Raw genomic sequence first — 16,879 nt, forward strand, 5'->3', positions numbered from 1 at the left:
TTAGATGTTCGAAATCTCATTTGCAAATAGAAAGAGAGTGTTGGAAATACTACCTGATGTTTAATCATAGTATGTTAATATACAACGTGCTAAATATGCAGAAAAAAACATCAGGTACTTAAGTTAATGATGCGTCATCTTTCAATCTGAAGTGAGAACATCTGTGTCAAACCACAGCTGCACATTTAACTGAAACTAACATTCATCTAGGTTGATTTGATCACAAGTTCTCAGATCAGATCGCTCAAAGCATCTTCAGAAGTGGTCAGGGACGCTTACGGCCACGTCACATTTGCAGTGGAAACGCTAATGCAACCTGATGTGCCCTAAAACACTGAAGGACCATCTAGTTATGCAACAAAAAAATGTGCTTCATCTTAGCTTGGCCCAGAGAAAACCCGAGGATTCATATCATGCTGCATCGACCCTCCTGCGGAAATAACGCATGTAGTCCAGAAACCAGAGACCCTAGAACATCTCAGATCACAAGAGGTCACTGAAGAAGCATTTGAGACGTGAAGTGTCTCGTAGTAGCATCCAAATATGTACCACAAAACCAGTCACATGGGTCAATTTTTTGACATTGAGATTTATACATCATCTGAAAGCTGGATAAATAAGCTTTCCATTGATGCATGTTTTTTTTAGGATATGACAATATTTGGCCGAGATACAACTATTTGAAATCTGGAATCTGAGGGTGTAAAAAAAATCAAAACATTGAGAAAATCTCCTTTAAAGTTGTGCATTTATGTTCGTGATTGTGCTGCATTCACTCACAAAAATAATTTTTTTATATATTTACAGTAAGAAATTCACTAAATATCTTCATGGAACATGATCTTTACTTAATATCCTAATGATTTTTGGCATAAAAGAAAAATGGATAATTTTGACCCATACAATGTATTGTTACATACAAATATACCTGTGCGACTTATGACTGGTTTTGTGATCCAGGGTCACATGTTCAACCTCTAATAGGACACTAAGCACGTATTACTGGTAATGTAGACATTATAAGCTCTGTTTGGGATCATACTGTGGCTTGCCTTGATTTCAACATTTGGTTTGCACAATCACATTCCTTTAAGAGGTGTTTGACTACACAAGGAGAAAATATACAGGTCAATTACCCTGGTAATCCAGAGTTATCGCGAGAGCACCAGTTGAATTTGCTCAGCGAGTTTACTCTGGCGTCGAGTAATGATGCTCATTAAATATGCCCTTGTATCCGAGCTGCACCAATCACATCGGGTTATCTGGGGCGGGCCAGAGGCGAGATGATGACAGCGCTGTGACGTCAAAGTCATTAGTAAACATTGCAAGATGGAGTTGTTTGAAACGGCTTTGGCCGCTACAATGAACGAGTTAGACTTGGCTTTTTATCTAAAAGAGGAACAGAAGACGGCGCTCGAATCGTTCCTTTGCAAGAAGGACGTTTTTGCTGTTTTGCCGACCGGATACGGTAAGAGACTAATCTACCAGTTAGCTCCGCTGGTAGCGTAGCGTATGGCTTGTTGTGATTGGTCGTAGTGTTATCCAATTGCGTGCAGTGAGATTTTCAAATGCATGCTTGGTGCCGCCCCTCGAGATGGCCGATTTTCATTAGTCGACGCCAGACCATTAATCTTTCAGATTTGGGTCTGGATTTCCAGGCTACAGGTCAATTTGATTTGACCACCAATCTCAAGGCTAAAATATAATAATTAACCAAAGGTTTGCCAAGACACAAATCAGTGATATCAAGAAGTTTCAACTGGAAACATAACTGAAAGGAAAACTCCTGATTTAAAAAGACAAGCTGTTGAAGTTCACCTTCAGGCAAGTGAAGGCCGAGCCTATATTTATAGTCCCAGAATTAAGGAAGACAAAGCTTAGAGCAGTTTTAACTGCATCTGTGTTCTTTTCCGAAACATTTATTGAATCTGGACAAGGATCAAGAACAAGAAGTTCTTGAGTATTTCAGACAGTCTTGACTATGTCCTTTCTGCCTGAACAGAACTTCAGAAGCTGTACAACTGCTGTCAGCATCTCCTCAAACACAAAGTCTGACCACTTTCCCCTCTAAGAAGGTCAGAAATATATCAAATATTCAGCAGATACGAGGGCGCCGCTGGTTTCATAATGCACTGTGTTTTTGATACTGGCTCGGTTTCAAAGACGGAGCTGCGGTTTGATACCAATGAAATGTCAAGAGAGCAGAGTAGAACGGATGTTTAGATGATTACATTAGCATTTAGCTGGGAGTAATAGAGAGATATATATTACAGTATTCTGTGAACACTACAAATATCTAGAGGTGCACCAATGTATCAATCACTGACATTTAAACCGATATTAAAAACAGATAGTTCATTAATAATTAATTAGGTAGATCTAATGGGTTGGATAAGATGTATATTTGCATATATATTCACTGAATACTTTTATTCAGAAAGGATGCATTGATCAAAAGTACATCAATGATGTTTCAAAAGATTTCTATTTTAAATAAACGCTGTTCTTTTCAACTTTCTACTCAAAGGATCCTGAAAAAAGTGGAAAATCATTGTACTAATTCGCACCCTCGTCTCAGTTTAATAATGACCACAATCTAACTAAATAAAAATGAGGGAACAAAATAGTACAACATGGCCATGATTGACCTAAAACGATGAAAATAAGTTTTCATGTGTGTAAAATATAGAGTATCGCTGTTAGATATTTAACATTTTTATCATATATGGCAAAAAAGTATGAATCTGTGCATCTCTTGAAGCCACCATATGTACTTAGAAATACTACACTAATCACATTTAAACGTTTTTTAATCAAACTGACAGTGTCATACCTCTCTACAGAAGCTGACGATATTTTCCCACAATTCCTTGGCCTCTCCCTCATCCGTGCGCCGCCGGGCCTCCACGTGCATGCTCTCCCTGCGTTTGAGCGGTTTCCCTGTTTTCCGCAGGTTCAGGTACTGCTGCGGGGTGTGACACGCGGCGCAATGCTTCATCCTCCCTTCGTTCAGCAGTGTGCATGCAGGACACGTCCACTGACACACGCTCTTGTCCTGCGCCGATGGGGACGAGACAGAGGAAGATGAGGCGGAAGTGAAGGCACGCGAGTGGGAGTGCGGTTGTTTCCGAGAACACGACGAGCAGTTGGACGGCTCGGAGAAACCGTGCAGTTTGGACGATCCGCAGGCCGTGCAGTGGCCCGTTCCCGTCGGATTGCGTAACGTACATTTGGAACACGCCCAAGAGCTGAAGTCCGGGCTGGACGGCGACGCCGGCGTGAAGCGCACCGATTCGCCCAACACGTCGATGACATCACCACCTGAACCCGGCCGCGACCCTCGACACGCGTCGCAACGACCGGCGGATGACGAAGGAGGAGCCGTTGGGGCGGAGCATCCGGGGCACTTCCAAGAGGGCGGAGACGTGACTGGAGGGGCGGGGTTGTTAGGCTCCTCCTCCTCCAGCACACTTAGGCGCTTGATTGGGTAATTGTCTGATGGTGGGAGGGGCTTGGATTTGTTAGGCGGGCAGGTTGAGGGTGACGTTGGCGAGGGGGCGGGGTTTGGAGGCCGTCCGGGGGGCGGGACTTCCCTCCGGCTTCGAGGCACGGGATTATTCTGAAGCGAGGACAGGGAAGGGGGCAGAAACGGGATGGGGGGTGGAGACGGGGTTTCAGAAGGTACTTGGGGTGGAGAATCTACAGTCAGATCAATGAGAAGGGGCGCGGACGCTCCTGTCGTTTGTGTGGGAAACCCCGCCACAGGTGTAAGCACTTCCGGGACCACTAGTGCTTCGGGAGGGATTTTCGGTAAGGAGAGTTTTCTTGGACCACCACATGCTGAGCATGACAACGCCACCGGAGTGTTCACTAAAGTACAACGAGGACACGCCCACTCCAATGACACCACCCCACTCACAGACACCTCCCCGTTGGACTCCGCACACCGGGACTCCCCATTGGCTACCTGCCCTTTGGCTTCAGGGCTGGAGGCGGGGTCTACGGGAGTGGGCGGGGCCTGTTTGGGTGGAATGGGTCCGTTGGCTGTAACTGGAGCGGCTCCGCACACAGAACATGAGCCTAATCCATGGTGATTGGTCAGGGTGCAGCGTGGGCAGGACCAGCGAGGTTCCTCAGCACTGCTGAGGCGCAGAATGTGGTTCAGATCCGGCTTCTGCCGGGGAGCTTCGCAAATGGAGCAACGCAAGGAACCGCTGGAGTTAAGAAATGTGCAGCGTCCGCATGACCAATCAGAATTCCTCACAACTGCAGCCATCGAACCAGGAGAATGAGAGTTACTAAAAGAGAAAGAGAGAAAAAGAAGCCTATTAATAATGAAATTAACACTGGATATGAAAATTAAAAATACGAGCGCAAAATACACACACAATACAAAAAAGCGGGCAAAGTAAAAGGAATATGTAGAGAAGATAAGTGTATGGTATAAAATAGATTTCAAATAATATATATATATATATATATATATATATATATATATATATATATATATATATATATATATATATATATATATATATATATATATATATATATAGGCAAATAAACAATTAAACATACTTAAAATTAGATAAATATAACAGCATTAATTCATATTTTTGAATATATAAATCATTTATCATTATTATTGGTATAATAATAATATTAATATATTAATATTTAGTTTTATAGTTAGAATTATAGTAATAGTCAAAAGATGTGGATTTGTTTTTATAGTTGATATTCTAGGGAGCAGGGAGGATAATATAAGTGCATAAATAATACTACTAAATAATCAATCAAAGATGAATATAATTAATCAAAAGGAGAAAATCTCTCAAATATATTAAGATCAGGCAAACCATAAACACGTTTTAAACACAACTCGGTTTTGTCTTTGGGTCGGTTCCCTGCGAGCATGCTGAGACATTTGGCCCCGAGTCTCCAAAAGCCATCGCATACACACAGTAAGACATTTGTACTGCGAGTCACAGTCATTAGCACTGGTCAAACAGAACTGGCCCTCATCCCAATCCTCACAGCGTATGTGTGTGTGTGTGTATTATATGACTCAGTACTGATACTAACTGTCAGCTCGAGGAGGATCACGTTGATAAATAATGCAAAGAATCAAAGCTTGTGTAAGTATCCGAGGATATGTGCACAGGACACACTTGCCTGTACACAAAAACCAGAGCATGGGTGTGTTCTGTGACCTATTAACACAGCTGGAAAGAAGGGAATTATTGACGGAAATAGTTCATATGAATATACGATATAACAGCATTCCAACTGCATAATGTTTTTGGCTTCGGGCTGATGAACATCATGTAGAAACAATGCTAACTAGAATCCATTAAAAACAGTCACATTTGAGTCACACAAGGAAATCTGGGACAGATGAAATCTGAGGCGAGGACACACCTTTCACTGCGCAAACGAGGAAAGGACATACGAGGTGAAAGAGCCATCAGAATTCATACAACAATCCATTTTTATGAATTAATATGGACATGTGCACTCAGGCTTGATGTGTCCTATATAGAGGAGACGATACAGGGCGAGCTGTCAGACTTTTACTTGTTTATTTCTCAGAGTATCTATTTTTAAAAGTCAATTCTATATAGAGAAAAACCCTGATGCCTCAGCTACAAAATAGTGATTGTATTTGCACCATTACTGACCAGGAAAACACACACAGTTCGTGGAACACACAATGGTGGGGCATGTTGTCACAGTGGAATCTGCTAATAACCATTTATTTTTTTCAGCAAAATGCACAAAGTAAAACAGTTAACAAAAAATATGAAAGGTAACACTGAAATATCAAACTATTGTTTGGGACAATAAATAAAATAGTAATTAATAAGTTAAAATTAATGTGACAGCTTGCCCCAACCTGATATTCATGAAAACATATTTGCCGACAAACCAGGAATTTTAGTTTAGAGGACAACATTTTGAAAGCAACAAACTAAAGCATCCTTCCTGACATATTAAACAACTGTGTGTGTATCTGAGTTAGAGAGAGACACGGGGAGAGTTCATTCTGAATTGTGATTGGTTGAGGTGATAGGAGCTTGTTGCTATGGGAATAAATCCTCAGAAAAAAAGCTTCTGAGAGCAGCAACTCACTTTTCTACCACTGATAAAACACTCAGGAAATCATCCTGATAATGATCAACACACACACACACACACACACACACACACTAGAGGCATTCAGCTGGATTCACGGAGTACATGATGTCACACTAGGACTCTACAGCATTCATGTCTCAAAGTGTCAAAGGTCATGTCTGTGCCAAACTTCACCTCAGACAAACTTAATGATGAAAAGTAGATGGAAATGTGACGCCTATAATTCTGAACAATTCTATAAAATATTTTAAATGACTCAAATTAACATATATATATATATATATATATATATATATATATATATATATATATATATATATTAGGGCTGTCAAACGATTAATCGCGATTAATCGCATCCAAAATAAAAGTTTGTTTTTACATAATATCTGTGTGTGTATGGAGTATAATTATTTTGTATATATAAATACACACACATGCATGTATATATTTAAGAAATATTTGTTATTTATATATAAAATATTTATATATAATATAAATTATATATAATATAAATATATATACACAGTATATACATGCAAATATTTCTTAAATATACACATGCATGTGTGTGTATTTATATATAGAAAATAATTATACAACATACACACACATATATTATGTAAAAACAAACTTTTATTTTGGATGCGATTAATCGTTTGACAGCCCTAATATATATATATATATATATATATATATATATATATATATATATATATATATATATATATATATATATATATATATATATATAGTGCTATGCAAAAGTTTAGACACCCATGCTAAAGTTGACTAAAAAGAGGAATAAAAAATCATCTTTTGGAAATTGAACTTAATGCCTTAATTAAAAAAATTAGGAAAAATCCAACCTTTAAGGACAACAATTTTCTTTGTGAATGAATAATGTATCGTAAATAAATAAATGTTCTTCCTTAAAATACAGGGTGCATAAGTCTGGACACCCCTATGTTAAATTCCCATAGAGGCAGGCAGATTTTTATTTTTAAAGGCCAGTTACTTCATGGATCCAGGATAATATGCATCCTGATAAAGTTCCCTTGGCCTTTGGAATTAAAATAGCCCCACATCATCACATAGCCTTCACCATACCTAGAAATTTACATTATTCATTCACAAAGAAAATTGGTGTCCTTAAAAGTTGGATTTTTCCTAATTTTTTTAATTAAGGCATTAAGTTCAATTCCCAAAAGATGATTTTTTATTCCTCTTTTTAGTCAACTTTAGCATGGGTGTCTAAACTTATGCATAGCACTGTATATATTTAAAACTTTTAAAAAAAAAATTGAGTGTAGTATAGTAATAGTATAATTATTATAGACAATATATAATTCATAATAAGATAATAATAATTTTTTCATGAAATAATAATAATAATGTATTTCAACATGGTCAAAATGTGAGAAAAACCTAAATAAACTAGTCAACCTCACTAATACAGCTGGACTAGTTGACCATCATGGCCCCATCTGTAAGACACATGAAGTTAAAAAAAAAAACACAGTAAATATTAAAATATGATATTAAAAAGTAAATATGTACAGAGCAAATATGAGTTTGAACACACAGAAGCGGCTCACAATTTGACGCTGGTGGAAACGCATTACATAAAGTGCTTGTGAAGCTTCCTGGATTCTGTTAACACAAGAAATCCTTTAGAAAAATAACACAAGGACAAGTCGACTTCTTGCACTGCTCAGTCCTTATAAAAATAATATGACGGAATAGTTTTAGCAGTAAGAATAATTCATATGCGCCTCGTCGTGCACCGTGTGACTCCAGCTGAGAGCTTGTTACTTCTGAAAGGCTCTTGTTTGAGTCTGTCTGTGTTGTGTCAGTTGTTAAAAAGGTCGGTGACAGACGTTTGTTTCACTGCTAGAACTTTGGAAAGGAACAGCCGCGTACAGCAGATGGTGCACAGAAGAAATGACATCTCTCCAAGCCTGACAGCTGAACCGCTGTTTTCTTGAACCCGGGGAAATGTTCAACACTACTAGCATTTTAGTTTTTAGGTTCACTTATCATGATAGCCATGGTTTCTTTTTTTCAGAATTTTATGACTATTTTCCACCCTCTCTCTGAGCCCTTAAATAGGCTGTTCATTGCTTTTTTATGTAAATGACTTGGGTTACGATTGGCTGATCTCAATGTACCGGCATCGTTTACACAAAAATGAAAGTTCTGTCATCATTTTCTCACTCACATGACTTTCTTCTGTTTGTGAAACATAAAATCATTTTACTGTTTGGCATAAGAAATGAACAATGTTGGACAGTGTCAAGCTTCAAAAATGACATAAAAGCACCATAAATCAAAATAAAATGACATATAAAGTCTTCTGAAACCATCCAATAGCTTTGTATGAGGAATAGACCTAAATTTAAGTCCTTTTAATCTATAATAAAACTTACCCTCTGCCTTTATCGTTTATGTATGGCGACTCAAGATGTTAATAACAAGACATGCAAGAACCAATGATGTTTTGATGATGACAAACCATGCAAAAATGTGCCTTGAGGAACTTTATTTGATTATAAACTGTATGCAAAAGAGCAGCAACAACATGAGGGTGAATACATGATGACAGAATTATCATTTTTGAGTGAATATTTTCTTTAAATGTATATTAGCACCTCTTTTAAAGAGCAAGCAAGAGTATGCTGATGATTCAGCTCCAGCCTCAACATACGATGCAAACGTGATTAACGTCTATGTAACGGAGAAGATTGTCAAAGATGTGTGTTATCAGCACACACACACACACATGAGACCTCGTGGGTTCACGGGATGCCCCTAGCAAACAGTGGTAAAAGGAAAATCCTCGAGTAAAAAGATGCCTTCAGTGCCATCTGCTAAGTCCAGACCATCTGCTTATCAAACACACACACACACACACACACACATTCAGAACCTGTCCAAGATGTTTCAGCTATACACTGTATTACTGACACATTCTATTAGACATGATCCTACTGCACTGCATACACTACCGTTCAAATGTTTGATCATCGTTACTCCAGTCTTCAGTGTCACATGATCCTTCACAAGTCACTCTAATATGCTGATTTGCTGCTTCATATTTTTGTGGAAATCATCATACAGAATTTTTGATGAATAAAAAAGCTCAAAGAACAGCACTTCTTTTAAGTATTAATATTTTGTAACATTATAAATGTCTTTTCTGTCACTTTTGATCAATTTAATGCATCCTTGCTGCATAAAAGTATTAATTTCCTTAAAACAAACAAACAAAAAAACCCAAACCTTTGAATGGTAGTTCAAAATGCACCAACAACCCAGAATGCAGGACCACCTCAATCCTAATTTAACTCGAAATAGCATTTCCAGATGAAATACAGGGCGGGAATATTAATCAGAAAATGAATGGATGGTGTAAAGCGGGCAAGCATTTCCATTAGAATAGTGTGCACGTATAAAACGTTTGCAAAAATACCAGAGAAATGCACTAAAAATTTTAAAATGAATATATTTGATTGGCACATAATATAAACTTAAAATGATCGTACATAAATAAAACAGGTCAGATTTCTGCATTCAAACTAGAGAGATTTTATTTGATTTAAATAATCATATTTTCAAAATGCATTCAAATTGCTTAGAATCAGCTTTTTAAAAATTCTTCATGTTAAATCTGTGCAATAATGGAAATTTATATGCAATTCAAATGCATGAATCTTAATTTTTGTTGAGTGTGTATCAGCAAAGTAAGCAGTCACGATGACCTTAAATCACCTGATGAGGTGAAGTCTGCGCATGCATGCGTTTACCTGCGTTCTCTGTGTGGGATAGGCTGCTGTTGCTGCTGTTGGCGCGTGATGAAAGTGGTTCCCCACACCGGACTGCTGTGGCTGGTCCTGAGCCAGCCCATCGGAGCGGCCGAGGGGAACGGAGCCGTACCGAACCCGTGATCTGATTCTCTGTCCGTGGTCAGGGACGACGCAGAACTCCCCATTGCCACGACAGCGAGCAACTTCTAAACACACACACTGCGTCCCTCTGTTTGTCTTTCACACACATAAATACACACAAGCGACAAAGGTCAAAGGTTCTGGATCTCAGTTTGGTGGGTCAGACATCTCCTCTAGTCTGCCTGAGATCCACAACACCAGGAAGGGCCTGTGATCGACAGCGCTCACACATGCATGCAAGTCCGCTGGCTAAAAATGTTCACAGGATCCACGGGTGCCGTTTCCCAAAGGTCTGCGAGGGCCACGGGGCCCTTCAGCTCAACGGGCCCGGTCTCTCTAAGCGCTTAACCTGCCGTAACCTCGCCTGAGAGGAAGGACGACACTTCAGGGATGGCAGTACAATACATTACTGAAGCACTAGAGACAAAAACACACCGTTTAAAGGTTTAAAAGAGGAACTAGAAAGTTTCCAGTCTCCATTGGAGCGCCGCGTCCCGTCTTGTTTTTCTATGCGACTGGTTGAGTCACGGCGCAGTCCCTCTAATCATGTTCTCTCTCCCTCTCTGTCTGTGGCTCATCTTTCCGCAGCTGTCACTGGGATTACGATGCGTCACATTTCATCCAGCCTGCAGAAGCAAATATTCCTTTCATCGCAAACAAACATCAGCGACCAGAGAACAAGCATACGAGTCTGTGTGCATCTGTGCATGCGTATGCGTGTTCTGCCCATGCATTTAATCTGCGAAACACGCCAGGGCCAGTTTTAAAAACAACACCCACGCTGTATAGTACAACCTATTAAAAACAGAGTAAAAAAGACAATCTTAAACGAGTCAAATGTCTGAATAAAAATATTTTTAAAAAGGTACTCTAACCGATATTGTTTTATGGCCAATATGACTGATATAATGACTCTATATGAGACTATATGTTTTGCATGCCTACAAAATAACTTTGCATTTTATATTTACAATCAGGCACTGAAACTCTGTTTTAACGTTCAGCAGAAATGATGGATAACTTTATAAACATTAAGCTAAAATGTAACTTTTTGTATCTAATTCTGACCGATATGATACTCATATTTCAAATGAGAATTAAAAACATCAATAAAAATCTGCCAATACCAATTTAGGCACCTATTGTGCATCTCTAGTAAGTGTATGATTACGGCATAGAAAATATAATCAGCCAGATATAAAACAACAACATAACATGTATGCGACCGCGCATGCATGGAAGCATATGTGTGTGTATGCATGCATGTGTGTGTCTTCAGGTTCCTGACCCAGCGGAGGCCCTCAGCGGGTCAGACTGCAGGTGCTGCAGTGAATGTCCTCCTAGATCCAGCTGCTCGTCTCATCTAAAGCTCATGCAGATGTTTCTAACGTGACAGCGTTGGCTGTGAAGGTTCTCATCTGTCTCTCGGGCACTCGAGTATCAAGTTTGACACTCAGATCATGACTATGAATATTTAACGGCGCAGAGAGGCTCGGGTGAGGTGCAGTGGTCTCGGGCCCGGTGAGGACAGGAGCGCTCCGGTTCCGCCGGTCCGATGTGGGTCTTAACGGCGGTCCAGCACCGAAAGCATCCGGATGGATGATACAGACAAATCCCTGCGGCTAAACTGCGCTCGTCCGGGTGTGCGGTTCCGTGAGCCCGTTCGGTCACTCATGATTCGGCTCGAGCGGATGATGATGCTGATGCCGCGCGCCGCATAAACACACACAGCCAGCAGCCAAACTGCAGCGGTGCTTTCACGTGTCTCCTCGCGGGACTCATGATGACTGCATGCGTGTGTCTAAAGCGCAGTTTGATGTGCATGCATATGCTGCGGTTATTTATTTGATTCGGTTCTTAATTCAGCCTGTTTCTCTCCAGCACGCGCAGATGCGCGAGGAAGGATTACGGCGAGTCAGCAGCGCGCATGCGCAGAGTCAATGCTCAGGCTCTCCTGAAGGATTCAGAATCTCTCGTCTCAATGTACACAAATAATCTAGATTATAAGTGGGTGAATCTCACAAAGCCTGTCAAGAACATTTCTGGGTCGTATTTCACCTAAAAAATCTCAACTAAAGTATTAATAAAAAAAAAGACAATATTTTTGGACTATTAAAATTAATTTCCAGCCAAAATGTCTTAAAGTGAATAGAAAAAATGAAAGGGTGACTGCATGCCGTTACAAAAGGGTTTATGTGCTGTGATGAACATATTTGTATGTGGAGGTCAGTCGTGTGTCTTTTGTTAATGTGATGCCAATTTTGTCTATATTTGAGAGATACTGAAGAAATTGCCATAAAAATTCCAGATCAGTGCATTATTAAAAGATAAATGCTGACTTGCTAATGTACAGAATGTGGAAAATGTTTAGAGGACAGAATCTTAATGTTCCTGTAACTGGCTATTTAGATGCATTACTAAATATTCTTAATGCAAACTTCAAAAAATAAAAAGTCCCAAAGAAACAAGTGCCGTCACATAAGAATGCATGCATTCAACGAGCAATGCATTAATGATAGCAGTATCATGAGGTGAAAGAGCAGTAGGCCAGTGATTGCATGTTCATAAAGTGTGTTGGTCCAGTGGGTGTGCTCAGTGGGTGTTCCACGGAAATTATGTTCTTCCACTTTCGCAATGCCTCAACTCATAAAACCAGTCTGACAAGATCCTATGTACGCAGATACACACATGGAAACCGGCTACAGATTCCAGAAGGGTGAGAGAGCCGATGTGTGAATCCACTTATTGAAACCACAAAATACTCCTTTATAGCCTGTGTTAACGATCACAAAACATGCACACACACTTAACCAAGACATGTGACACTGACAACTAGATTCATGAGAAAATGAGTCACGGCATAGAAACGCACACACCTTTACTTCACCTCAATATGCTCATTCCTTTGAGATGCCATCTCCATACCATACCATCTCAAACACACACACACATTTACTACATCTCAATATGCTCATACCATAAACTTCTGATATAAAGCTAACTGTACTTACACTACATTTACACACACACTACAGTAACACCTGTTACACACTGTATATATTCAGAGAAAACTGATCCAAAAGAGACAGACAGATTGCTGAATACAGACAAACAGAAACCAATGAAACTGCACTTCAATACTCTTACTAATAGGCAGAAAACAGAACTGAGAAGGACAGAGAGCGAAAGACATTCAGTCTGAATGAGGATTCGATGAACTGAAGACAGTTTCTATTAGTCAAGATGAGCATTTCCATGAAGTGATTCATATAACAACAAACTCATCACACACACACACACACACACACACACACACACACACACACATCTCAGCTTTACAGTTTGATGTTTTCACACACCACTGTTTAAAATACCAAATTTCAGCTGTTGAAGGAAAATTTCCACATCTCAGAATTCACTTCCTACTTCAGATGCATCCATAAACCAGCACTAAACCAGAGCCTAAACCAGCACTTAAACGGTGTCCAATCACATCTTAAACCATTACAAAACCAGCGTTCGAGTTTAGAACCAACAGTTCTCTCAATGACACAATGTTACAATGTATCACTTCGCCAAGGAAGTTGAACAGAAACGATACAGTGTAACATTCGATTTGACTGTCGCTCGAGCAATTAAAGAGACAGAATCCCTCAAAACACACACATTTACCTTAAATATATAACCTACAGCTTGACACGTGATGTTTGTTTTGATGTTAGATCTATTTAATCTGTGTTTAGAAAAGTGATCTTACTCGTGAAGCGCAGGGAGACCTTTGGATGGACCGATCTGATCTTGTCTTCCTTGATTTGCCCGTTTAACTTTGGTCCGGAATGAGCAATTTATTCCAGAAAACCTTCATAAATACGCGCTTTCGGTCTCCACGAGCTGCTTTTTCCGCCGATCCATGCTCGTTTGTGGGTAGGTTGACGTGTGATGTGATCTGGCTGGTTTGATCTACTGCATTAATCTCGCAGGGTTCCTCATGCTCTATGGTAATAATCACAAGAAACCGATCACTGCGCAATCGACGTAAACCCGCACTCGATCACGGCGCTGCGCTGCTCAGATTGCGCAACTCCCGTTCAGAATGCGGATTTCTGAAACTCGTTTCCCAAAATGCCTTGTGTGTATTGGAGAGAGAGGTACAATTCTTATTGGACCGCAAATGTTGTCGGCCAGTAACTGTTTCCTAGGAAACGCACAGGGTCATTCCTACAGGGGGCGCTCGGTGGCCCAGAAACCTGAAATCCCACGACGTTTTTGTTTTTTATTTATTAAAAGCATTTGTTTGATAAAAACTGTGTATTTTTAAATCTACCATTTAAAAAAAAAAAAAAAATCATATCATATCTGCAGTCTATAAAAGCATTATTTTCAATCCTCACCCAGCCAATACAATCAACTGTGATTGGTCCATCCTGATAAGCGCAAAGAAAAGTAACAGTTATCACGTGACAACGCCTTCTACTTCATCAGCGTCTGTTACACACAAAAACGACAGTAAGATATTTTAATTGTCGTTGAATGTAATGTTAACAAACAGGATAATTAATTTAAAGTACTTGCAAATGTAGAGACAGCTCCTGGGCCTCAGCGTGACCATTTTTCTACAGCCATTCATTCGATTTCTATGAGAGAGGAAATTCCGGATGCGGTTAAATTAAGTCGGTTTTTATATATAACAAATTTGTAATACTTTGTTCTCATCATAAATGTGATGTGACAGCGTAAGTACTGCCCATTCTGAGGTAACATTTACTGTAAAACTCTCTGTATAATTACTGATGATTAATAAAGTACATGTAGATATTTCAGCACTATTGTTTTGATGGTGAATAGCGACATCTAGCGGAAGTAACAGCCTAATAATGACTCAGACGTTCCAAGTGCTCCATCTAGTGGTTAACAGTGGAAGTTCTAAGAAAATTATTTTCTTTAATATTTGTGGTTTCAAGCTGTTCTTGGAGCTAGCATTGAGTTATGTTTTTACTAAATATAAGTTATGGGTTATTTGCATGTGGAAAGAATGAAAAAAAATACAAATAAATACCCATTGAATTTAAATTTATAGTTTAAAGAGAAGCAGAACATTTTTATGTCTACATTTAAATGTCTTTGGCCTAAATGAGTATTATTATATTATAATTATATACTTTATTTCAACATTTATCAGAGAGAGAGAATAAATAATAGAGTCATTGAATAGTAACAGAATTCAGATCCATCTGGTGCAGTAGCAGGACTTTGTACTAATCCAGATCTTGGCGGCTTGGGGAAAAAAGAAAGAAAATCCTACAAACTTCATTCCCAGTTTCAGTAGCGTTTCTCATGTATTCATTCTTTTCTGTCTGTTCTTATAGCAGCATGTGAACTGATTTAATCCTGGTAATTCCATGTCACCCGGTGCGTTTGAGCTTGTATGGAATATCACATGTGCCAGGAAATATTACATATCCCAGGATTTCTCTACTTTGGGTTTGTCCCCCAGATATGTTTGCTTGGCTCTCTATTGTGTGCTTGTCCCCCCACACTTATTCATTTAGAAAAAAAAACCAACCCCAAATTAGTGTTGATTCACCCATGAATACATGTTGAAATGCTGTGTAGGAACTTTAAATGTCACATTATCAATTATAATGCGTGCATTTTGTATTTTTATAACAAATAATCACTGTCCCTACTACTGCTGCCAGTACCATCATGCCAAATTTTAGATTAAAAAATAAATAAAAATTCTGATCAAATATTTATGTATGTATGTAAAATTGTATTTATTTACTCATTTATTTTTTATTAGGTCTTTATTCCAGGACAAATACCTTATTTTTCAAGAATGAATCTAGTCAAAAGTACACATAATTGAATAATTAGCCATACTGGCCATATATCAAAAGGACCTGTCATCAAATTATATTAATTAAAATCACTCCCTATTTTGGACGACCGTGCTCTCTCTTTACCAACCGAAACTCAAATTAAAATGAGCAAGACAGGACCAAAAAAAAAAAAGAAGAAGAAAAAAAAAAAAGAAAAAAAAAAAAGTTACTCTCGGGAGCAACGAGAGAGATAGCCTACATGAATGAGACACACACGTGTTTGAAATTTTTAAAACCCACAGAAATAGAATAACCGGCTAGAACGGAAGTTAACATGATTAAAGCACGTCGTGGGCGGGGCTTAATGGACCGGGGTTTGCGCGATTGGTCAGGTACGATCGGTCTAATAAATAATAACTATCTTTGCGCATTGTCTATTTAATTCAAGTCTATTAAACTCAGGCCGCTTATTTTTGTTGATATAATAACACATACATCCATGTATCTACAGGATATATTAAACATAATAGTATACTAATGCAGAAAAAAATAACATTTAATATTAATACACAAGTAAAAGTCAATTTAAGACACTTATCTTCTTTTTATCATGAAATAAAACAATAATTGTAATATCAAAATGTATTTATGAAGAAGCATGTCGACAGAGTTGTCACGTGGTATCTGATACTTTTCTAAGCGCAGGCCAGATTTTTTTTAATTACTTCATTGAAATTTCAGCAGCTGATATTCATTTATATGTTATATATGAATATTTGGAATAATAACATTTAAACGATTATACTTTGCAGTGTACAAATCTCCAAATAAGGCAAAAATCGTCTCGAAATCTGCCTGAGGTGAATATCGAAGCTCGGCTTAATGAGCGGCCGCGCGCCCCCTGGAGGAAGAGCAGTTTGTGGCTTAAAGGAAACGGTTATTATTAGACACATTTGATGCCCAAAATGTACTAGC

General features: G+C 38.8%; 1 protein-coding gene across 3 annotated transcripts in view; it reads right to left on the reverse strand.

The window, feature by feature from the left end:
* Window positions 1-14,148, reverse strand: part of capn15 (calpain 15) — a 28,037-nt gene extending 13,889 nt beyond the window's left edge. Inside the window, exons 1-3 of one of the 3 annotated variants that reach the window (XM_079862739.1) lie at window positions 13,840-14,148; window positions 9,942-10,708; window positions 2,834-4,298 (exon numbers count right to left, since the gene is read on the reverse strand). In XM_079862739.1, the coding sequence (XP_079718865.1) occupies window positions 2,834-4,298; window positions 9,942-10,126 (1,650 nt within the window). In that variant the 5' untranslated portion in view covers window positions 10,127-10,708; window positions 13,840-14,148. Of the gene's footprint in view, window positions 1-2,833; window positions 4,299-9,941; window positions 10,709-11,370; window positions 12,158-13,839 lie in introns of those variants that run through there. The other 2 variants (XM_079862738.1, XM_079862740.1) reach the window with 2 other exon arrangements.
* Between the last annotated feature and the right edge of the window lie 2,731 nt (window positions 14,149-16,879).

The sequence above is a fragment of the Squalius cephalus genome, assembly GCF_949319135.1.
Source record: "Squalius cephalus genome assembly, chromosome: 25".
NCBI lineage: Eukaryota > Metazoa > Chordata > Actinopteri > Cypriniformes > Leuciscidae > Squalius > Squalius cephalus.